The 24,685-nt window shown below is 47.3% G+C and overlaps 1 protein-coding gene across 2 annotated transcripts in view; it reads left to right on the top strand.

The window, feature by feature from the left end:
- LOC144163351 (uncharacterized) overlaps positions 1-24,685 on the top strand; it is a 307,376-nt gene that overhangs the window by 125,701 nt on the left and 156,990 nt on the right. Inside the window, exon 1 of one of the 2 annotated variants that reach the window (XM_077694302.1) lies at positions 5,754-6,866. The exons of the other annotated variant lie outside the window; for it this stretch is intronic. Coding sequence (XP_077550428.1) covers positions 6,767-6,866 — 100 coding nt within the window. The 5' untranslated portion in view covers positions 5,754-6,766. Of the gene's footprint in view, positions 1-5,753; positions 6,867-24,685 lie in introns of those variants that run through there. 2 annotated transcript variants of the gene reach the window in all.

The raw sequence follows: 24,685 nt of genomic DNA, 5'->3' as shown, positions 1-24,685 counted from the left end.
TGGTCAAAATTTACCCGGAGCCCTCCACTACGGCGCGCCTCATCTCCTGCGTTGCGTCGGCGCGTAAAACCCTACAATCAGAATCACCGAACTCACGCCCTGGACCCGCACAGTCCCGTATATTTCAATGGGGGAAAACTCCCGATAACTCGAACACGTCGGTATATAGAACGGTTAATTCGAACTGGGATCCCCTGGTTTCCATCGCTCTTGGCAGAAGAAGTCGGCCCATAGTGATTACAATGTGTTGCAAAGCCCAACCGAACCAAATTTACTTGAGGTGCAGAACAACAAAAGAGAAAAAGAACAGCATGGCGCTCGCTCGCCATCAGCTTATTGCGCTGCTACAGAGGGCGTCGCGCCAACGGCACCATGCCCCGGCGCATGCCATTATTATTTACGAAACATTATTTGCGAAATCACCTGGCACAAGCGTGTAGTAGTGCCCAATTCGCGATTACGGGTCCAGAGATGGCTTCTTCGTGTTCTACCCGCGCAGTGTGGCGCGATTTCCATTCATTCTGGCGCCCGCCGGCTAATTCGAACGCCGCTTAATTCGAACAATTTTATGGTCCCCTTCCAGTTCGAATTAACGAGATTTTACTGTAGTTCAATGAGCGTCCCTGGAGTGCACAGTCTTTTGTCGTACAGTCTTTTGTACAAGTCCGTCGTTCGTAGGAAGTTCAGGAGCGCTTTTGTCGACTTGTGCTTAAGTGACGAAGAATTCCAGTGGCCCAGGATTTTCCCCTCAGAGAACGGCCGCCGAGAATCCAGCTTCCCTAAAGTGGAGGGGAGTTGCCTTCTTGCCGGTGAAAAACGTGGACGCTCGCATAGAACATGGCGTGTGGTCTCCGGTGTGCCACAGACTCCACACGCCTCACTGGCTGCTGGTCCGGTCAAATAGGAGTGAAGATTTGTGAATGCGACTCCCAGCCGCCAGAGACGACAAAGAACGGTTGCGTCAGACCGTGGGAGGCCTAGTGGGAGAGGACACTGAAGATGGACATTCGTACGAGCTCTCATAAATCCTTGGGTAGTTCATTTGGATCGTGTGACCTCCCGGGCAAGTTTGCGGACAGTTCTAGCTAAGAGCTGCTACTTCCATCAGATATTCATCGCCAAAAGTCAAGTTTGCTGCGTAGACCTTCATACAAAATCAAACTTTGACGCATTGGTTTCGTTCAGCGATGCGAGGGGGCGCTCTGCTTTCGATCGGGGACGAATCCCCCCCCCCCCTCCCACACACACACAAACACTTATAAGGAAGAAAGTGAACATAACAAAGCTATGTTTGGCATGGGCGATGGCGCTACATCTTTCGCGAGCTGTACAAACAACGTTAATTCCTTTTCTAAATGGCAAAATGAACACGCGCTTGGGTGCTCGACGTAATGATAACGGAAAAACAGGCAGACTCGAATTTCCGGATAGCCCGTAATTGCCACCACCGAGGGCGGCCCTCCGGCTATAAGTGTAAGCGACACGCGCATTTAAACGGTTTTGTTTTAAATATACACTCAAGGGCAACTGGTCTTTTTTTTTTTTTACGCAAAAACAGTTCCGCCTTCACCATGAAAAGTTCGAATTTGCTTTACGTGTTGGATTAAAAGTGGCAACAGCGCCGGAAGATATGTCCTGCAATCTTCTGATACTGTTGCCACTGTTTTGCAGCTAAAAAAAAAAAAAAAGAAGAAGAAGACGCTTTCTGGGTTTGGCAATCAACACACACAAGAGGAGGAAGTTTTCCGCCTCGTTTATTTGGGATCATTTGTGACGCCAGAAAGACGCCACATGTAAAGAACGAGACGTAGCTCTTTCCTCAATACATGCCGAAAAAGATACAAAAGTTTCCACGTGCTTTGCTCGTGCGTTTGCAAACATTTATGCCAATGTTCTTTGCCATTAGAAGCACTTAAGCTCCTCTCAATGCCGCTTCCACGAGGCTCCGGGCACCGTCTACCATATTATGTCGTGATGTAATAAGAACATCCACCTAAACTCCCTGCCCTTCCCCTCCCCTGAGCACTGGGAGAGAGAGCGCTATCCAGCTCAGACGCTGCTGGCCAGCTTTGGCTGGTGAAGAAAGCCCAAAAAGACGGACGGTCTCGAGGTGTACTGGAATAAGGACTCTTTTTTTAGATGCGGAGCATCTCATGCTCGGGGCTGTGTACCTCCCTCCCTTGTCGTTGTCGTCGTTGTCCGCCGTCCGCACCCCTATTGCGCATGCCTGGCCAGGCACCACTGATGATGGTTGTGGCAGGATGCCCCTAGGGATTGGCCAACCAAAGAATCCATTGCGAGATAGCTTCGCGTTCAACCACCGTCGTCATCTTTCCGTAGAGAAACCACTGAAGAAGAAGAAGGAGAAGAAGAAAAGGCTGCGAAGAGGAGGGCGTGTGCGTTGCTCTCAGCCGGTGCACCAACGTCAACAACCTTTACCTCACAAACGCTGACGGAGACTACCGATTCTACCACACAGACTACAACATCGACAAGAACACGATGGACGAGTTTCGGCGCCTCGAGAACCACCGCCTACTCACCGTCACACAACAGTACTTGCGTGCCCTTGCCACCGGTGTGGACCCGGACGCGGAATTCCCTCTGGCGCTAGTAAAAACCAGATCACTCAACATAACGGCAACACAATGGAACCACACGGAACCCCCATGATGCTTCGCATCCTCATCAGGGTTCCCCACGGGAAGATGGTGTAATTTCATTTATTTCATTTATTTTTCTCAGACAGTGCCTAAGGGGGCACCGAGGGTAAAGGCAAAAAATGCTGGACGCCCCGGGGCCTCGGTGCCTTTAGACGATTCAGTACATACATTCAGAACATAATGAACAGTTCAGCTTTGCGGTTCTTGACATCAAAATTAACCTGACAAAAATAATGCAATAATAGGCGAATACAATGCATATACAGTACATATTGTACAGGAATTCAGAAATCATGAACTCAGAACTCAGAAATGAATAAAAAAACAGGTATACAGAAGAAGCATTTTTATCATTACAGAAAATAGCCCGCTCACCAAATTGGGACGTACAACATGATTATAGAAAGCGGCAGATATTGTAATTAGTGCGTGGTAGTTAATTGGAGCGTGCGATCACATTATCCAGGAGAGGCCTGAATGGATGAGAAATGTTCTGGATTTCTTTTCAAAGCAAGATAAGGATTAGTCAAAATTTACGTTCACATCTAAGGTATTCTTTTTTACAAAGATGTTTATCCCTCCTCCACCACTTCGCAACGTGCTGTCACACAATGGTGGCTTTAAATTACCAGATGTGGGGCCGCCACTATTCCGCTGATGCGTCGGCGTTTGAGCTTTTCTCGTTGCGCAATAAAGTGGAAAGCCGCAGCCAGTCAGAAGAATAGTTGAGGAACATTATAACCTCTAGTATAGTTCCCTTAGGCATTTGGCTCACAGCACATCTTAGTCAAGTCTTGAGGAACTGACATTGAGGAATTTTACTGACAAATGTCAGTTACTGATATTAGGGTTTCCGATGGTCACTGTGCAAAAGTTACAAAACCCAAAATACATCAAAATTAACGGTACTGGCATAAGAGCGTTTTTCTGCCTGGCGCTTTACAAGCGTGATACCTGTATACAGGGTGATCAAAATAAGTCATGTTTTTTTTTTTTAATTAGGCGCTTAGCTTTACGTGAGGGCCACCTCCACAGTGAGGTTATGCGACCAGGGGGAAAGAGAAGGAAGTGACAATTATTGATGTCGGTGGCTTAAATAACTAAAATTCAGTAATTACCTTTTCAGTGGCTGCAGTAAGCAGGCATGTTTCAATTGAAAAGTTAGACGCAATCGTGTTTCTACGCAGTTTCATTTGTCAGAATTCTTCTAGCGCATCCGTACTCCGAGGTATGGAACTGCGAAGTATAATTTCCGTTCGCGTTATTACGCATGCTAGATAGTGACGACCGGCGCAAAGCTCCTCCCTTTTGTTCTGTGTTTCGATAGCGGTTCCGCCTACTGCAGATTGCGATAACACGAGCCAAGAGTGAAAGGGTGCAAGTTATCACTTTTTTCTATGCCTCCACCCCGTTGTCAAACTAAACACCGAACACAGCAGGCACGTCACAAAAGGGAGGAGCTTTGCGCCGGACTTAACTGCCTTGAATGCGTACAATCGTGCGAGCGGCAATTAAACCTCGCAGTTCGACATCTTGGAGCACGGATGCGCTAGAAGAATGTTGCCAAATAAAACTGCGTAGAAACGCGATTGCGTCTAACTTTTCATTACAAACATGCCTGCTTACTGCAGCCTCTAAAAAGTTAATTATTAAATGTTAGTTAATTAAGCCACCGAAATCAAAAATTACCACTTCACTCTGTGTCCCCCTCGGCGCATAACCTCACTGTAGAAGTGGTCCTCACGTAAAGCTAAGCGTCTAATTAAAAAAAACAACCTGTCGGCTTAACTTTGATCACCCTGTATAACTCTGACACGGAAACTCTTGGCACAAACGCCGATAAGGAAGCCTCTTTCACCTTCGTGCGCCGTCAAAACGGCACTGTTATGCTTGTTCGGAATGGGACCCTGGGTTTCCATTTGAGTTTTTTTTTTCTTCCAACCACAGTAAAGACAGTCCCTAGATCAAGGTTAACAATACCGTTGGTCGTCTGTATGATCGTTTGTCATTTGTCTCCTTTGCAAAATGTTCCACATCGAGTTGCACATCTGCTTCGAAAGGAAAGGCGCGCTTAACGTTGCACTCCTTACTCGCAAGTACTCTTGTTCTAATCGCCGAGGAACACTTGCTTCACAACGTAAAGCTCTTAACGTCCAACCTGTGAATGCCAAGCATTTTTATTGGAGTACCTAAAAGAACAGCTGCTTCGCAACGTAAAACGAACAACGCTGCTGCTACTAACACCGAGCACCTCTATTCGCATTGCCGACGATCGGCTACTTCGCAACTTCAAACACGCAACCTTCGATGCCTCGATCCCGAACATGTTTATTCAAATCGCCGAAGCACCAGTTCCATGTCACCTTGCCCGCCGACCAGTTCGAAACGAGGTGGGAATGAAAGCGGCTGCTTCCGTCTGCGCACTCGAGTACAGCAGTCGATTTCATCCTCGGTGGCCTGTGTTTTTCCTCGTGCGACTCCAGTCGAGTACCTGCGAGCTGCAGACTTCATTTTGCCCGGAGTCGAGCCCCTTTTGTCTTTTCCTCGTGTGCACCTCGTTACCGCAGCTCCGCCGCCTTGTCCAGTAAATCAAAAGCGCCGCCAAGCACGGCCGAACGTTTCCTCGTTTGTGCCCGTCGTTGTCTGTAATCGTATTCCGAATCCCTTCTCTACCGACGTCGGAAAAAGAAACACCGCTTCGATGACAAGTACAGCACGGCGCCGCGACTCCGAGCGGCGGAAGAAGAGGACAGGAAGCGCGGAAACACACTCGGAACATCTTCGTTTCCTCTCCGATAAGGATACGCGAGCGAGGACGTTTCGGCACCTTCGCGCAGAGTATCTCCGAGCGCTGCGTCGTTCGGCTCTCCGCTCTCGATCTCGACTGCCCCCGCAATCTGATCCCTGGGAGACGGGCTGCCCGAGAACAACTTTCTCCGTTCAGCTCGCCTGAATCGGGAACGGGCTCCAAGCCGGTATTCCGCTCTGCCCTTGCGTGACGAGCGCGCGCGCGCGTGTGTGTGCATACCTGTGTATACACTCGAGGCGTCACGGCCCGTTCTACGCCTGCGCTCCAAGCGGACGTCGTGAGAAATAGGCCGGCGACGCCGGCGGCAGAAGCAACGTTCTTGCCTGGCGCCCGCTTCAACGCTCTCCCGGTCCGCCGTCGACGCTGCCGCGAAGCTCCCTGGTGCGACCAAGCATCTCGCCTTCCTTCCCTCTGCGTCCACGCACCGTTCACAGACGTCCCAACTCGTCACGGACACTTCGGAGCGAGTCCTCCTCTTCCGATACCGAGGGAATTTTCGCAAAGCTGCCAATTTCCGTGCCCGGATGGTGCGTCGCTGACAGCTGACGGCCCATCAGCACCACTTCGCTAGCTCTCCCGGTGCTGCGCGGCGTTTAGCGACCTCAGTTTCCCGTGCGACAGTTCACGCCCGTGGGTGCCGCAAGGATTCCTCTTGGTGCCACTGCTGATCCCAAAAAGAAGTTTTTTCCCTTCAACTTGCCGTGCCAAGGACGTACCACTGAGTGCCCTGTGGATTGTCGCTGTCCTTCTGTCAGGAAGAAAAATTCCGCTTTTTTAATTTAAATTTCCAGCGATCGAAAAGTCGAGCATCTAAAGTGCACAGACGAGTGGTAACATTGCTTATCCCCGCGCAACTGAAACGACGTGTGAACCCGTGTGGTTTCAGCACATTTTGTGAGGACACCAGTGTGTTTACCTGCGCACCTCGTGGTTTCGGTTTCGCCACCCAGGGTTGATACCCGAAACGTCCTTCATCGGATATCTGCTGGACGAAACAGGAAGCAACGCCTGCCTCCTCATTTTACACGCGCCATTTAAATTTCGCGCCACTTTTCGTGCGTGGACATCCTGCGGTAGTTCTTTTTTTCCGGCGTATATTCATTGTGTGTGTGTGTGGTTACGGGAGTCGTGCTAAGGTCACAACACCCTTCTCTATCGGCGGTGCCGGGTGACCATCGAAACGGTGGAGTGCAACGCGCGGTTTCCCCGTGGGATCTGTTCGCACTTGGTCGCAATTTGAACTGACCGGCTCGAACGCGCTCGCGTTTCTGCACAACGGCTTCGAGTGGCCACAATGGGTGCATACTACGCTACCCCAGAGCTGACTCCCGAGCACGAGTTCGCGCCCGAAGTGGTTGGTGTCGAACGTCAGGATGGCACGCGTATTGACAAGGGTGAGTACAAGCTAGCCTCCTCCTCACTAGACGCCTTGATGGCTTGGCGGTGCTTCGTGCTGTTGTTAGGAAGTGTAGTTTTAGCTTCCGCCAGCACCAGCGTTAAAGTTCTCGCTCCCTCACCTGAGCACGACACCTAGTTTAGCTTTCGTTATTTCATCCCTCAACGTGACAGTTTATATTCGGCGCAACGTTTGAATTTGCTACACCCAGTTGTGGATGACCCCTTTGCACTTTGAACTTTGCTTCAGTTTTTAAAGATATCCTTGGCACAACCAGGGCGTGGCATGACGGGAGCACAAGCTGCAATAAACTTCGCGAGGACTGGGAAAAAAATACGGTAAGGTCGGTATTTAAGAAGACGTGGTGGGCTGACTTCACCACGATACAAACATACCTGTGCGCATTTCGGAGACGTTTACGACACTTAGCGTCACCGATATGGCGGGCAAATGAACAGGATGCAGCGCAACGACCGAATTGAGGATACGCGGAGCGTGACGCAACGTCAAACAATCGTGGCAGCAAAACAAGATTAGAGGCAAGGGGAGGGGCGCGCATGCCCGACACCCCGCAACCAGCAGAAATGCGTGTACGTATGCTCGCACAACATGCGGATCTCTCTATCAGTCAACATACAGCGCACTATACACCTCTTTATCTTCTTCGTCCTGGGAGCTGCCATTTTATCAGTGGGCTGTGCTAGCGGCCCTGTAATTGGCGCAGTCGACAGGAAGACGTAACTGCGCATGCGCAACACAGCCGAGAACATGTCCTGATCTTATTAAAGATTAACGGATGAAAAGGTTCACAAGAACAAAATTTCAGCGCCTGTTTTGCTTCTTCGGAACGTCAGCTTAATGGGAGATGACCGCTGAGACCCCGACAAAGACATGTTCCTCCGCGGTGGAGCATGTAGGAACGTATAGGGTAACCAGCTGAGAAAGACGGTGGGTAGTCATACAATACAGTGAGTACCGAGTCCTCTGGAAGGAAATGGAAAAGAGAAATCACGCGGTAAAATCGGATGCAGCGGCGGAGTCAGTCGATGGGAGGCAGCTGGTCGTGATGTCGGGAGGTTTGCTGGCGTTGCAGCTTCGATGTCGTCTTGTAATTTTGTCTTCGATGAGTAGGGGAATTTTCTCGTCCAGAACCGTCAAAACGAAATTGCTGTGCTCAACATTACCAACTCAGTAGTCAATGCCAAATTCGTGCTTTACAAAGTTGCGTGCTTGGAGTACGCAAGATTTCATGACTGCAGCGAAATTATAAAAATAAAAAAACGCTTAATTGCAGGAATTCTTTATGAGCCGAAGTGGTGCAGGGTATTACCTTCCTATTTATGATTTAAAACCCAGCGTAACTAATGGCGTGTCAGTAGGAAAAGGTTGCGATACTAGGGCGAAACAAAAATACTAAACCGGTCGCTGTAGAATTAATATTCTGGTAGTACAATAAACAACTTCTTATTAAGCAGTTTTTTACTTTCGTCGAATATGAAGGTAGCTTCAAGCAGCTGGTGTAAAGGCTTGAAGGTTCATCGTGACTTGCCCAAACGTTAGGAAAAGTGGTACTGAAGCGATGTTTTGAATATTCCTCTAAACGCATGCGCACTCAACATTACCCCGATCTTGTCTATCATAACATGAAGGATGCCATAATAAACTCTATTTATTTCGAGAATTCAATTTACCGAACGTTGATATATTATCTTACAAAACAAAGAAGTGTAACTGCGACTCTGAACGCTTCTTGCACATGTTGGCAAAGTTACTTCACTAGAACGTAGTCTCGAAATTAAGCAAACATGAATTTGATCTTCAAAAGCGCTGACATAGCGCTCGAACGCGGCATATTGAGCATGCACTCTGCAATGCATAAATATATATTTCTCAAGTTTCGGCTGTCAAGTTCGAAGTCTCTAAAATGTTGACTATAACCTTCGTGTGTGAGGGTATGAATGCTGATGGCTGTACACTGTGTTCAGGACGGTGTGTGTTTGAAATATTTTAATTGAGAGATTTTGGTTTATGCCAATTCCGACGTCCCGTTAAACAATGAATGCATTCTTGTGCAAGGGCAAGAGTAAGGGTAAACAAGGGTAACAACAAGCCATTCCGAATAAAGTTAATTAAAGTAGCGGGGAGTTAATTTTTGTTAATAAATAACCTTTTTCTTTGACACACACGTGACAGGGAGAAAATTTTGCAAGTGTTAACTGAGCAAAGCGAAAACACTATGTGCAGGGTAATTGCAGGCACCCAGTTTGTCCATTTTCATCATCATCATAATCATCACCTGCCTATCTACGCCCACTGCAGGGCAAAGGCCTCTCCCATTAATCTCCAATTATCCCGGCCCTGTACTAACTACGACCAATGTATCCCCGCAGACTTCTTGGTATCATCTGCCCATCTAACTTTCTGCCGCCCCCTGCCACGCTTGCATTTTCTTTAGGGATCCACTCTGCACAGACTATCTTAATCCATTTTTAACAGACTATAATTTATGAGTATCATAGTAACTGGACAGCCATCGTATAATTGGGGAGTTGCAGCGTTTCAGTGTTAGCGGCGCAACTTCTTCCAACGTTTATGATAATTGAAGCGTTTTTTTTTTTTTTGTCTTAAAAAAAAGGCCTATTTCAAGCTTTCGCTATTATTTCTCGACGAGCTTTAACCATTGGTTTCAAAGGGAACACATTCAGTTCCATTCGGCTTTGACGTGGCCGAAAACATTCGCTCCTTCGCAGCACTGATGCATTCTTCTAAGTCTCGGCACCTACCTCTGCTCTTCAGTTGAAGGTGGCCAACAATTTAGAGTGCATTACATAAAAATGAAAATGTAACTGTACCTTCCTCACATAAGAACTGCTGAACGAAACGCGGCCTGAACGATTCAACGGCCGTCACAAACACGGACCGCTCATTGCATTTTCGAGAAACTGGGCGTCGAACATTTTTTTTTTTTTTCGTTTCCGTTTTACGGAACCACTCCGCATGCTTACTCACAAACCGCGAATGTCTTAGAATGCGTCCGGCCTCCTCTATTCGCGGGCATGCCTCTAGTTTATTGGCGTATCTGTTGCTGCTTGACAATTCTATATGCTTCGTTCGAACACCCCTTTCCCGCCTGAATTATACCGTATTGTTCGCGAAGTCCTTTGCAGCTTCTTTCCTGTGTGTTTGACAACACCTACACTTCCTAGCTGTATACAGGTTGCTGTTTGAAGCCGCTGCTTTAGTTTTGTAATCCACGTGCCACTTGAATGCCCTCTTTATGCGACCGAGCGGGGGAGATTAAATGACAAGCTTAGCCTGTTATCCGGGTCCCCTTATCTTTGCGGAAACTATTTGGTCCGTGGAACAACCTACGAGGCCAGAAGAAAGGCGCTTCCGTGCCCTGAGGGAGTCCTTCCAAACGACGAAGATTTGCGAACACTTCTAAATGCATCTGCGCTCCTCTGGACGAGCGTGGCAGCACGTGTAGTGGTTATTTGTTGTGCTTTATATAGGTGCACGTATGTTTACTGCCTTTTGACCTTTTTTATATAGTTTGTACATAGATGTATAGACATTTTAGATGTATAGATGTATAGACATAGACAAGAAACCTCGTGGCTTCTCGAGACAGCCACTGTACCTTTTTATTTCTCGAACGTTTGAGTAGCCAGCTCCTCGTTCGGCTGCAGCTAACGTCCTGAATAAATGAATATTTCTCCGTTTATTGTGAAGTACACTGTTTTTAAACCCTGTACTCCTATCTGGCGTATTTGGGTGGTCATGGCAAGCTTGGAATCAGTTAGTTACTGTATACCCAATGGTAAAGAGGAAAAGATAACGCAGCGAAAATTAGAAGCAATAATATTGGGGGGTGATTGGGGCCGGGCCACTTCCGTATTATGCGGGTCAGTATACAAAACACGGAAAAAATCGTGCTCAGCGTGCGGACTGGATATAGTAATCAAACGATACTGTATGCCGATACGTCAGGTCCATGAATAAAAATATTGCAAAAGGAAAGCTCTCAGGTATAACGCAATAAGCTATTTCAGTTAGCAATGATCCAATTACAGTCCTGAACAGACATGCCCGCGGTGACACTGCGAGCTTTGAGTGTAGTGCTGCAATACATTGTGCACGAGGGAACAGTTCTATAGCTCACAGATAATGATCTCTTTCGAATGCCTGCATGAGTAAAAAAAAAAAAAACAGTACTGGAGGAGTAAAGGCATAGAGGTCGACAATGTCAAAGTAACTGAGGACCCAGAAAGAAAATATCTTATAGTTTCGGCTATTGGCAAGGAAGTAATAAAAAGCACAATTATGGCCTACACACGCAGCGTGTTCAAGTGCAGTGTTGTAGTCAATCAATCAATTCATCAATCAATGATGAATAAATTTTCGCGTGATTGTCAGAAATATTCGCGTAATTTATGACAAACAATAAGTATTCAACTTTATTTGCTGGAAATAATCAATAAAATTTCACGTTTAAATTTCAGACGTGAAATTTTGCGTGAAAAATTTGAAGCCACTGAGATTTCAAAGGCCGCTACAGTTGCCTTTTCGGCGCAGAATAAGTATGGGCTGGAGTGCACTCGGCAAACACTCCCAAATAACGAGAAGTACGCTACATCGATCACTGGAAAGGAGAATATAGAACCGATGCATCCTTCAGGTAATGACATATGGAGCGGAAACTTGACGCCTTACTAAGCAACTTTAAAGCAAACCTAGGTCGGCTAAGCGGGCCTTGGAAAGAAGATTGCTAGGAGTACAGTTAAGGGAGAGGGAACGAGCTTCTTGGATCGGGGAACAAACGAGAGTAGTAGATATCGTAGTTCAAATAAAGAAAAAGAAATGGACTTGGGCTGGACACGTAGCTATGCGAAACGACTACAAGCAGGGTAATAGAGTGAACGCCGAGAGACGGTTCTAGAAAAACAGGAAGGCCAATTACTCGATTAAGGCACGAAATAAGGAATTTCGGAGGCAAAGAACGGACTGGAGCGGCGCGGGACAGGATTGGTTGGAGGTCGACGGGAGATGCTTCGACGGGCAGTGCACCTAGTGGGCTGCTGTTGCTGATGATGATGCGCGCGTAGTGGAATGTCAAGTATAGGTTCGGAGCAAAGCAAGTCAGAACGCGCACTCATGCTGTCATCCAATGCTCCTTCACGGCACGCGCCAAGGGGAGAACATGTGGGCTTCTTTCTTACTTCTCTACGTCGGTCGGGTGGATGACAAACATCGGTTCCTTCTCGGTCTGCCCCTTATTTGTCGGACTAGGTCAGCGCGCCGAAAACACCGGTCGCCGCCGATGGCTCGGCCATAGCACCCCCCGTGGCGGTGCCCTCGACGGGCCGCAGCCGAGAAAACTGTCGGCCTCCTTTGCCGACCGCCGAGACTGCCAACAGCTCCGAGGCTAGAGACGACGCCTCCCCAACTCGCCCCACATCTGCCGACCGCTGCTTAACAACCTCCGCCGTGCCTCATCAGCCGAGACGCTTTCCCCAGATCTCGGTCATTAGGAAGAACGACACGCGTATTAACGGTCGCACTGAGATCACTCGGAGGCATTCCTGTCTGGAGGGTGTCGATTCAGAAGGAGCTGGGCTAGCTCGGCGAGCTGGTTTGTTTTGCGCGATCGGTCTGCGCGCAGTTGTCGGTACGTGCCCCGTTTGTCGTCATTCAGTTCAGCGGGGTGCCTTGATTGAGAGCTGCCGCTGTGGACGTTGTCGGCGTCGACAGTACAGCCACTTCGACGCAGCCCCGCAGCACCCTTGGGCGGCGGCCGACCGCTGAGAGGCCCTCGCGCTGCGGACAAGCGAAGCGATCCCACTCTTCGTACGCGCACTTGAACTGGGAACGCGGTTGGTTCGATCCTGCGGAATGCACTTGAGGATGACGGGGACGGGGCCGAGCGGCCGAAACAGCGTGGGGAGCTCGATTCGAGGCAGTGGCTGAAGTTGCAGCCGCGATTTTGTTCTGTCAAAAAAATTGGCCGCGTATCTGCTCCTTTATTCGCAAATGTCGACAAAAGACGATAGACTTTGTCGACATTTGCTAAGTAAATGCCTTCCTTCGCTTTTAGGCTCACCTCTCGTGTTGTCCCTCTTGCGTGGCGCTCCACCCAGGCTTTGCTAAAGGTTTGCTCATGTCAATTTAAATTTCCCGCGTTCCACTGCTCTAGGCCGGGTGCCTCGATGACAGCGCTGCAGAACGGCGGAGGCGCGCGTGAATCGCGGCGCCCTACTTCAACGTTTATAGAACCGCGTTGCACTAGCCCACGTGCTTTCCAAGTAGAATGTGGAACCTATCTAGTGGAACCTTTCGTAACTGTTGCCGCTTGAATTTCTAAAATGCCGCCAGAAGCTATAGTGGCGCGGGCGTCAGCAGGCGACAGTGTTAATTTTTTTCTGCAGTCGATTTATAGCATTTTATTTCGCCAAAATCAAGCATCTAAAATTTTTTTTATAAGGTAACACTGTAAATATCCCTTGTGTATTAATTTTCTGCGTTATATTTGCGTAATGTCTTGTTCTTGTTCATCAATGTTGACAAATATGAGTATATAAACGGGACTTAGACGTTTAGATTTCGCTGTCAGTGTATATAAGACTATTGCGCCGACTTCGTTTCACTTTGGCCGGGTGGCGGGATTGAGTCACAGACCGACAGACCGACAGGTAGACCAAAATTTCTGGGTTTAAATAGCCCAACAAAGACTATCGTCTTTACAAAATGATGCATTTCCCTATAGACTGGTTGGGCGACCGAAAAGCTCTGATAAGATCTCTGGACGCACGGCGCGTGCGTGAAACCGCGCTTCCATTGTGTCAAAACGGTGACTTGAAAATTGCGGGAAAAAAGTACATAAGACAATGCACCCATCGATCATGAAGAATGAGTGCAATGGTATATATACCCTTATCTCGTAAACCACGTATCGGTATACATTTACATCGTTCGTAGATGCGTTTACTCAGTGCGCGAAAAATGGTCACATGGGTTCGCTCTTCGTTTGGGATGTGCGTCTTTGAAGGCTTGACGATCGATTGGGCGCACTTTCAGCGAAGGAGCACGAGGACGCGGGTTGGATCTCCGGCCGCGGCGGCTGCTTCTCTGATGCAGGCGAAAAGCAAAAACGCCCGTGCCTACGGGATTCGGCGTACGTTAGAGGTCCCCAGGTGGTTCAAATTAATCAGGAGCCCTCCACTACGGCGTGCCTCATCGCCCGCGTTGCGTCGGCGTGTTACACCCTACAATCAATCAATCACTTCCAGTGAACGTTGGACGCACTTTTAGCTTTCTCGCTTCTCTCAACTTGCCTTAGGAAGGGAAGGTACTTTTCTTATTTTGATTTGATGGATAGCTGCTTAAATTTGATTACTTGGTTATTTTTCTCTCGGAAAAGACGTTGGGGATACGCCAATCCCTGCCAAAGGCGCGTGAATGAGCCCTCTCGTTTGCTCGTCTATTTCTTTGATCCGCACAAAAATAAGGCAGCCTCTAACTGGTAGATGTGATCGTGTGTCCGTTATCTTTTTTTTCACAAAAACTCTTTATTTTCGCAAAGAAAGACTAAGGGTACGGGGCCAAAAGGTAAACATAAGTTCCTGACTGGGTCCGCGCTCCCTTTGCAGGCATCAGCAGCAGCACAAAGTTACAAGACGCGATAAGAAAAATTCAGTACAACTGGTAACCGAGCAAACAAAAGACAACAAATTTTCAAGAACTCGCTTCATTTCGCGTAACAGTGTGAGCATGACACAACATATCATCAAACAACAACATATATATATAAACTTACAAAGCACCGAAATTCTGAGGGAATTATTTATAGAAAGAGGAAATGTACATATACAACACGGGCTGCCAATAGCTAAATTTACTTATGAAATAAGTCAGAATAGAGATCTCGCAAAACAGTATTCTCGTAGTATTCGTTTAAAGGAATTCGGAGGTCATGTTTCGATAATCTCAGCGATATCTGCATTGTCATTTAGGAATTTAGGAATAAGATAACGCATGGTCTTAAAGCCATAGTTTGTTCTACTATCGGGTAACCTGCAGTTGTTTTTATGTGAATTGAAAACTATCATTCATTGAGAGATATGTTTGCGGAAATTCGTGACGATTTGTGCGCCTTTCCTTGTATACATATAATTGTTCTCAGAAGTGCACGGCTCGTTGTGAAGCTGGTGCGTGAAGCGCATTATGCACGCCGGCTGGGTCGGAGGAGAAACCTGCGGCGTCGCGCGCGTATCAACGCGCATATAAACACGCGTTCCCAGCCACGTGGGATCAGCGGTCAGCCGGTCGCGACCTTGCGTTGCCTGGAGCGCCTCTCGGCCTCCCGCGAGCGCGAGAACCGGAAGAGAGGAGCCTGACATAAGCGGCTGGAGTGACGCAGGAAGAAGGAGCATCAGTGCCCGAGCACGTACTACGGTTTAACGGCGGGTGCGGTGGCAGCAATTACTTCATTGAGGCGAAAGTCTTACATGCCTCATCAAAACGTGAAAGGGGACCGTAGTCGACGTCATCTGTCAACACGAATGGAATCAAAATGGTCGCCACTTTAAAGAGAGAATAAAAATTTTGCCATCGCTTCCTAAACAATGTAATGAGAAGCGTGAAAGCTTTCTCACATCTAAAATGCGTTGAAAGTGCGTCCAACCGATCGTCAAACCTCCAAAGACCCACAAACGAAGAACAAAAACATGAGACGATTTTTCGCTCACTGAGTGAACGCGTCTACGAACAATCTAAATGTATAGCGGTACGTGATTTGTGAGATGAAGGTACACTATTATCGATGCGTGTATTGTATCATCGAGAACCGTTACTTTTTGCGGGTTTCCAGTAATCTTCTCCGGGGATAATGTAATTATCCCTAGGGAAGGCAAGCGTGGCAGGGAGCGGCAGAAAGTTAGATGATCAGATGAGACCAAGAAGTTTGCGAGAATAAATTGGTCGCGGTTAGCACAGGACCGGGATAATTGGAGATTAATGGGAGAGGCCTTTTCCCTGCAGTGGGCGTAGATAGGCTGGTGATGATGATGATGATGATGGTGATGACGATGATGATGATGATGATGATGCTGCTGCTGCTGCTGATGATGATGATGATGATGATGATGATGATGATGATGATGATGATGATGATGATGATGATGATGATGATGATGATGATGATGATGATGATGATGATGATGAAGAAGAAGAAGCCCGGTTTCACGCAGGCGTCGAGTGTCCAGAGATCTTGCCAGAGCTTTCCAGTAGGCCAACGGGTCTATGTGGAAAAGCATTAGTTTTTTTTACAGGCCGCCATCAGTCCAAGGGCGTCACCACTGCGCTAACTGGAAACCCTGCGAGTGGAGGAATAAGAATAAACCCGGTCCGTGCCACGTACGCAAGAGGTTAATGTGACGGCACGTGAATAGAAGAGGTGCCCGCTGAGGAAAGCTTTGACTTTGGTAAGCTGTCGCGCGAAGTGTCGTCAGTCCGCTCGTCGAAGTTATTCGCGTCAAAAGGGGAGTAAACGAAAGTGAAGGAGACGCGAACACGATGTAGCAGTGAAGAAATCTTCGATAATCGCTGGTGTGTTGTGTCCGTTTCCTTTCGCTTCTCCTCTTGGTACACTGTGCGGCGCACGCGTTTCACAGACGGCTACACGTCTGGATTGCTCGTAAATTGAATGACTACTTGTTTATAAATAATGCTTGGCGGGGATCGCATGGTTTATTTTCAAATCGACCCTACGGTAATTAACGGGCAGGTTAATTGCCGGTGCGCGAATCTGCAGGTGCGCGATAAATGCGCGCAAGTTCTATATAGAAGTTGCTGGCGGCCTAGAGGAACCTTTTCACGACACCCGTGATTTCGTCGCTGTGGTATATAGTTGCTGGGCATGGTGTGTCATTTGGTAAGAGAGGGGTGAAATTGGTGGACATGGACAGACAGACAGACAGACAGACAGACAGACAGACAGAAGGACGGACGGACGGACGGACGGACGGACGGACGGACGGACGAAAACAGACAGACAGACAGACAGACAGACAGACAGACAGACAGACGGACGGACGGATGGACGGACGGACGGACGGACAGACAGACAGACGGACGGACGGATGGACGGACGGACGGATGGACGGACGGACGGACAGACAGACAGACAGACAGACAGATGAACGGACGGACAGACGGACGGACGGACCGGAGGGAGGGAGGAGGTGTTACATTATTTTCAGAAATAATTGTCCCGTGCTTTCATACAGGTAGTGATGATTAAACGTCTAATCAATCGTAAGTGGTTTATAGGGGCTGGCGAGAGAGACTAAACATATTTATTGTTTCTTAGCCACGCGAAACTGCTCAACCTCGGCCAGTGTAGCTCAGGCTACAAAATTCTGTATCGACGCGAACGTGCCCGCGGACACGAAAGTTCCAGAAGCTAGCAATAGACAGCTTCGCTGTAAAATGCTGCGGCAAAGCAAACCGGAGGTCGTGTCTGTGTACGGAAACGGCGGGCGTGTGACCCGGTGCGCGTGCGTACAGAGCCGAGCGGGAGCCGAGCGTGGGATCGGCGCGCGGGGTCGCGACCTTGGGGGGCCGGCGCGGCGAGTGCGCGCGAACCGGACGGAGGCGACACGCTGGCTTTTTCCTGACCGCTGACGAGGCTCCGTTCGCACAGCGCGCCGTCACCACCACCGTCGCCGCCATTCGAGGGGAGCGACGCGCGTGACTTTCACAAAGCTCTTACCTTCCAGTAAGTAGTATGTGCTTGATGAACCTGCACAAGGAAGGTTTCAGTGGTCGTAGCTTCCACCGAAGTAAGCCGAGTCGAGTCAAGTAATCCGATCGATTAAAAAAAGCAGCCCCACAAACAAACAAACAAACAAACAAACAAACAAACAAACAAACAAACAAACAAACAAACAAACAAACAAACAAACAAACAAACAAACAAACAAACAAACAAACAAACAAACAAACAAACAAACAAACAAACAAACAAACAAACAAACAAACAAACAAACAAACAAACAAACAAACAAACAAACAAACAAACAAACAAACAAACAAACAAACAAACAAACAAACAAACAAACAAACAAACAAACAAACAAACAAACAAACAAACAAACAAACAAACAAACAAACAAACAAACAAACAAACAAACAAACAAACAAACAAACAAACAAACAAACAAACAAACAAACAAACAAACAAACAAACAAACAAACAAACAAACAAACAAACAAACAAACAAACAAACAAACAAACAAACAAACAAACAAACAAACAAACAAACAAACAAACAAACAAACAAACAAACAAACAAACAAACAAACAAACAAACAAACAAACAAACAAACAAACAAACAAACAAACAAACAAACAAACAAACAAACAAACAAACAAACAAACAAACAAACAAACAAACAAACAAACAAACAAACAAACAAACAAACAAACAAACAAACAAACAAACAAACAAACAAACAAACAAACAAACAAACAAACAAACAAACAAACAAACAAACAAACAAACAAACAAACAAACAAACAAACAAACAAACAAACAAACAAACAAACAAACAAACAAGCAAACAAACAAATCAATAAATAAACATCTTCACCGCACCAATAGGTGGCTTTGTGTTTCAGCTTCCGTCCGCTTGGATCACTAAGGACCCATTTTTTGTTAATATTAGTGACTTCGTAGATTCTTGCCAATTCTGATCGGGTTTTCTTCTTTTTCTTCGAGCTATTTTTTGTTTTCCATCTCCAACCAGAAACTCAGTAGCCTTCTCAGACCCAGGCAATTCCAATTTGTCGCTTCCTGGCATTATCATTGCTCCAGCCATCGTTATCAGTACCATCATTATCACACCGGGATGGCAACCAGCTCATTTTTTCTATGCTACATGAAACTTCCCCCGGGCTTCTCGACATGGGACTCCGTTCATAGTCCCACGTATCCCTTTCCCCTCTTTAACAATAAAGTTGATGATGATGATGATTATGATGACTACGATGGTGAGGGTGACTTCCATCCGACCTTGGCTGTTTACAGTGAAGAAATATACATACACACGCATCGCGTGGCGAGTCTCTTGCAGCAACATTGAATTCTAAGCATGCTACGCGCGTATCAGATTGTTGTGCACAGCACGTTTGTTTTGTCCCCTTTCCTTTCCTTACACGTAATTGTGTCTTCGGTATAACACAAACTTCAGGCCAGCGAATTAATTATTCGCGCAGTCTTGTGCGACCCATCAGAACGCCTCACCCACAACGTTCGGCGATGTAGAGCGATATCGTGAATTGTGACCGCGACTGACATTTGTTTGTTGATATCAGAAATGGATACATTTTTTTTTCTTTTTTGCGTGTTCGTTCGTCTTCATGTCGTACATCCGTCAGTGAGCAGTATTACTTCAAACTTTCACATGCGCCGGACGGCGCAAACCAAAGATAGTGCTAGCTCTGAACGACCTTATCGATCGAGAGAAAAACACCAGGAGGTTACCTACAGGCAATTAAAACAATACAAAATTGTTGCAGAAAACAATAGAAAATGGAAACGAAAGAGTGCGGAAACGTTTTTCTGTTCTTTTTCGACTCCACTATGGTTTTGCTGATCGTGGCACTTCGTTGTGCCCGTTACATGGCACGAAACGGGGTTGAGACCTGGAGCAGGTGGTTCCCAGCTATCGGGACGAGCAAAAGGAGATGTAAAAGAGAGAAAAAATGACAGCGCGGGATCCCAACAAGAACCCCAATCGTCTCAGGTGTACTTAAGGGCTCTCAGAAGTTAGAAGTGGACACGCGCTTTTAAATTTTGCCCTCAATCAAAACGCGGCTGCTACATTTGGAAGTTGAACCGGCGACCTCGATATTACGAGGACGAGGAGGAACAGACCACTCTGCCGGCGAGGTCACGAAATCCACGAAGCTTGTATGTCGCCGTTGAAACGGTGTCGGCGCGCGCAGGGCGTCGGTTAGTGGGGGAGAGCGAAGACGAACACTGACGTGGCTAGTTGTAAGTTATATCAGAAGGATTCAAAGCATTGAAGGACTCAAAGCACTGAAGGACTCCGGTTATATGAAGACAACGCCGCGGTGTTGCGTGGTTCACTTGTTCTCTGTTTCCTTCTGGCGCTATTTTTTTCTCTTACAGCGAAGTAATTGTAGGATCCTTCGGGGAAATCTTTCACGCAGCGTTTTCCGTCGAAAGAAACGCATTGCGCGCGATTACTAACTGGGTGACGTCATAGACATGCTGAGGCGGAACAGGCATAAAAATCAATTTACTATAGCACAGTTGGTAGCGCACCGCACGTGTTATGCGGAGTTCGTGGGTTCGATTTCCGCTTCCGATCACGACGGAATTTTTCTCGACTTTGACTTCTTGATTCCTGTATCGTATACGAAAATGACAATCACCTCATTCAGCGCTATAAAGCACCTTCAAGCAGCCGGATAGCACTGGCAATAAGAACTGCATCTGTAATGCGTATATATATATATATATATATATATATATATATATAGATATATATATATATATATATATATATATATATATATATATATATATATATATATATATATATATATATATATATATATATTTGTGTGTGTGTGTGTTGTTGATGATGATGATATATCCAGTCAGTCACTTCCTATGGCCCAACATAAACTGCGGGCGTTTTAATTTACGTCAACTGCCCTCTAGAACGTCGCGACCGCAGCAAAAAAATGACATTATCGCGTTCACGCCTGATCGCACGCGCAAGGCTTCGAAATTAGCTTGTTCTTGTGCTGCTCTCGCCTCACCCAAGCAGTGGGTTTTGTTTATAACTCTTGCGAGCAAAGTAACATCGCCTGAGTAATGTTGAGTGTGGCCATTGTCAAGCTCTCGGAATATTACGGTATATGTATGGCTAAACTAACCTGAGCCAGAGCTACGCTGGCGACCCTTTTTTGTACGTTTTTACGCACATGGCGATTTGTATAGGACAGAAAATTTTAAATTTTGTGAGTTGAATGCACAACGTCGACGCCTTATTCTGTCCGCACCCGCATGGAGGTACATGAATGGACCGTGTTTATTTACAAGGGGACATGAAGGAAGTTAGGGTCACCCAGCACTCGTAAATTTCCGATTACAGGATGCGATGCACGCCGGCTAAAAACAATATTCTCTGTACTTATAAGGGACGAAGCACCTTCAGACAGCGGCAATCTTTGTGCAGTTGTGGAATCCAGATCCTCTTCCCATACCTTGAAGAGGGGAGCGAAAAGGGGGATCGCGATTTGCTGTTCGTGGAAAGCAGTTTCGCACACGAATTAAGACACCTAAAATTTCTTGCCAAACAGTCTAGCAATGTTTACCAGCCTAGCTTCACAATGCTACTCCTCTCAAATAGGAAGTCTGCAATCATTTTGCTGTATTTTTTGTTGTCTAAAGCCACCATCCACTTCAAGTCTGCGCTCGATCTTTGGTCCCAAGTTTGCACCCCGAACCAGTGTTGAGCTAAATGCGCGCGATATTGAAACGAAATGTCACGCGATCATACTTTATTTTTACCTATTTTATTTCGAGTACTGTCAGCCCTTTTCGGGCTGGTACAGGGCGGGAAGATTGACGCATTTTGTCAATACAGCAAGCAATGAAACAAAATAAGCACATCATGGAAGGTACATTTCGAGCTTCCGTTCAAATGATTGCACAGTCATTGCGTCATCGCAAATCTTCGCATCAAGGATATTCCAATCTTCTATTGTCTTAACAAAGGGAAAATATTTAAAAGCATAAATTTTGGCATTGTAAGCTGTAAAAACATAAGGGTGATTCATACGGGGAGAGACTGTGCCAGGACGGAACAAATAGCGCGACTGATTAAATTGAAATTATTAGTGGAGAGCTGGTACAAAAACTTCAGTCGTGCGAATTTTCTGCGTGTTGCCAGTGTAGATAAATTTGCCCTAGCGAGAAGGGTGGTTGCGGAATGGGCTTTGCGATAACCTGAAAATATAAACCCGTAATGGAAGTCTCTGAATGCGTTCAACTTGGTTAATCTGGATTGCTGGTAAGGATCCCATATAACACTAGAATATTCCAAGGAAGGACCTACGATGGCTGTGTACGCTTTAAGTTTAACTGCAGGCGTTGCATGCCGCAATTTTCTTTTCAAAAATCCAAGTTTTCGCTGAGCATATCCACGTTATTTCCATGATCCTTCCAAATGTCCCGGTTGGAAGCACAGAGATGGAATTCCAGAGATGGACATTTCCTCCGTTCTTGCGTCGTATACGTGCAGCCGATGACAACAAATTCTGAGGAGCTTTCACAGCAAGTCAAGCCTTCTGAACACAGGCGATAGGTACGCGCGCACCGACGTACGCGACACGGCGGAGAACCTTCGGGGAAGACTCGTGATGACCGCTGAGCAAACCGGCCGAGCACGGCCATGGTCTCGCTCGGCCACGCCGAAGCAGTAAACGGCGCCGGTACCAGGAAAACGGCGACGCCGCTCCTGAAGGACCCACGCGCGCGCTGACCGACCTTGCCAGGAATGCTCGGCTGCTGCAATCGACGCCGGCGTTCGTTCAATTTTTGATCGATGTTTTGGGGGCTGTCCACACTAGATCGGGACGGACGTTCGTAGGACGAGTGTACATTTTGGTTTCGCGAAACTTGTTTCTTCACTGACCCAACGGTGAAAGCGAACCTGCCGCGAGAATCCAGCAGAGCGGAAGTTATTACGGCTGCTGTGCCGAGCTTCACCTTCCTCGAAGCTTCGCGAGATTGTCCTGTAGGAAGCCTAGCTTGGCTGGAAACTGTGTATCGCTCTATTTATCGGCACTTTCTTTTTTACCTCAATCCCCGCCGGTTGCTGCGGTGCACCATGTTTCTGCCTCGAGGAAGTAATTAATATCGAGAGCGCAACGACTGGACCACAAGATGAAGTTATTGAGTTTTTTTTTTTTTCGGAATGACTGCTACACTTGGCCGTTCCGCCCTATATATCCTCCGGCAGTGCGCGTATGTTTTGCTTGTTCGGAGCGCACATGCGCAGTTCCTTCACTGCAAGCTATAACAAAGGTTCCGCAATGCCAATGCCATTTCTGACGAAGCAGCTTATTCGCCGTGTAGCAGGCGTGCTTACCACACCGAGCGTGATGATGTGTGATTATCATCATCATCAACGTCGTCTTCGTCGTCATCATCATCATACCGGACTACTACACCTACTGCAGGGCAAAGGCCTCTCCCATTAATCTTCAATTACCACGGTCCTGTGCTAACTGCGACCAATTTTTCCCGCAAGCTTCTTGATCTCATCTGCCCATTTAACTTTGTGCCGCCCCTGCCACGCTTGCCTTCTCTAGGGATCCACTCTGTTACCCTCAATGACCAACGGTTATCTTGCCTTCGCATTACAAGCCCTGCCCACGTCCATTTCTTCTTCTTAATTTCTACTAATATGTCCTTAACACGCGTTTGTTCCCTGACCCATTCCGCTCTCTTCTTGTCCCTCAATGTTACACCTATCATCTTCCGTTCCATTGCTCTCTGAGTCGTCCTCAATTTAAGTTGAACCCTCTTAGTGAGCCTCCAAGCGTCTGCCCCGTAGGTGAGTACCGGTAAGATGCAGCTGCCATACACTTTCTTCTGCAGGGGCAACGGTAGGCTGCCATTCATTTTCTAAGAATGCCTGCCGAATGCACTACACCCCATTCTTATCCTTCTAATTATATATCTTCCTGTTTTAAGTGCGGAGCACTTTAGGGGCCCGGCTTGTCGCCGTAGCTCGTCCGGCGTCGCTGTGTCTAGCCATCGTTACAGTAACGCGGCGCCACGCTCCCCGACAGAGGCTTCGTAAAGATAACCACGTCCCTGGGATCGAACACGGGTCCCTCGCGTTACGAGGCCGATGTCAATCCCGTTACACCACGCAGGCGCACGTTACTCATATGCAAAGTGTTGGGGGTGATCTTTGCGCTGCGCCGCTGCCACGGAGTCTGCCGTTGATAGGCCGCAAATAAGTACACAACAATGTAAAATAAAGTAATGAATGAACACATTAATTACTCCAAGTTAATAAAAACCCAGTTGAGTGTCTCTCTATAGCCATTTGCAGGGGCTGCGGTGGCCTCTTTTGACTACTTTCGGTATCAGCGCCAGGCTGATACCGAAACTAGTCAAGGCAGGACGCCGCAGCCCCTTTGACGAATCACTGCTCCGTACTTGACAGCTTTCACGTTGAGTGCAATTGCGGTAATTTTTTTGCGATAGAACAGAGAGAGAGAGAGAGAGAGAGAGAGAACAATCTTTAATGAAAACTGGCGATGTCAGCCCAGCTAAGACGCCTGGCTTGCTACGCCAGATGAATGCGATGACGATGATGATTATAATGATGAAGAGGAATACATATGATTTTAACTAATTACAAAGTCTGATCAAGACTTGTGTCCTTTAGGTATGCCAATAAGGCTTTCGTTGCACGAGCGGCACGTTTGGAAAAGTTCCAAGGACCTAATACGTCCCTCAGTTCTAGTTTTGCGGACAGCGGCCGGCCCAGGGAAACTGCGAGAGACACTCTTTGTGTAGTAAAGCGCACACAGTCACATATTAGGTGTTGGAGGTCTTCACGCACACCACACTGTGGGCACAGAGGCGAGGAAGACTGGTTGAGTTTGTAGCAGTAGTATCGCGTGTAGGCGACGTTCAACCGCATGCGGTGCAGTACTGCTTCATCATGCTTGGATAGTCCAGGTGGCATCTTAAAATTACA

Source organism: Haemaphysalis longicornis, unplaced genomic scaffold (assembly GCF_048455015.1).
Source record: "Haemaphysalis longicornis isolate Haplotype H1 unplaced genomic scaffold, Haemaphysalis longicornis Haplotype H1 scaffold_12, whole genome shotgun sequence".
In the NCBI taxonomy this organism is placed as follows: domain Eukaryota; kingdom Metazoa; phylum Arthropoda; class Arachnida; order Ixodida; family Ixodidae; genus Haemaphysalis; species Haemaphysalis longicornis.
Note: the sequence above shows the minus strand (reverse complement) of the source record. Positions and strands in the feature narration are given on the sequence as shown.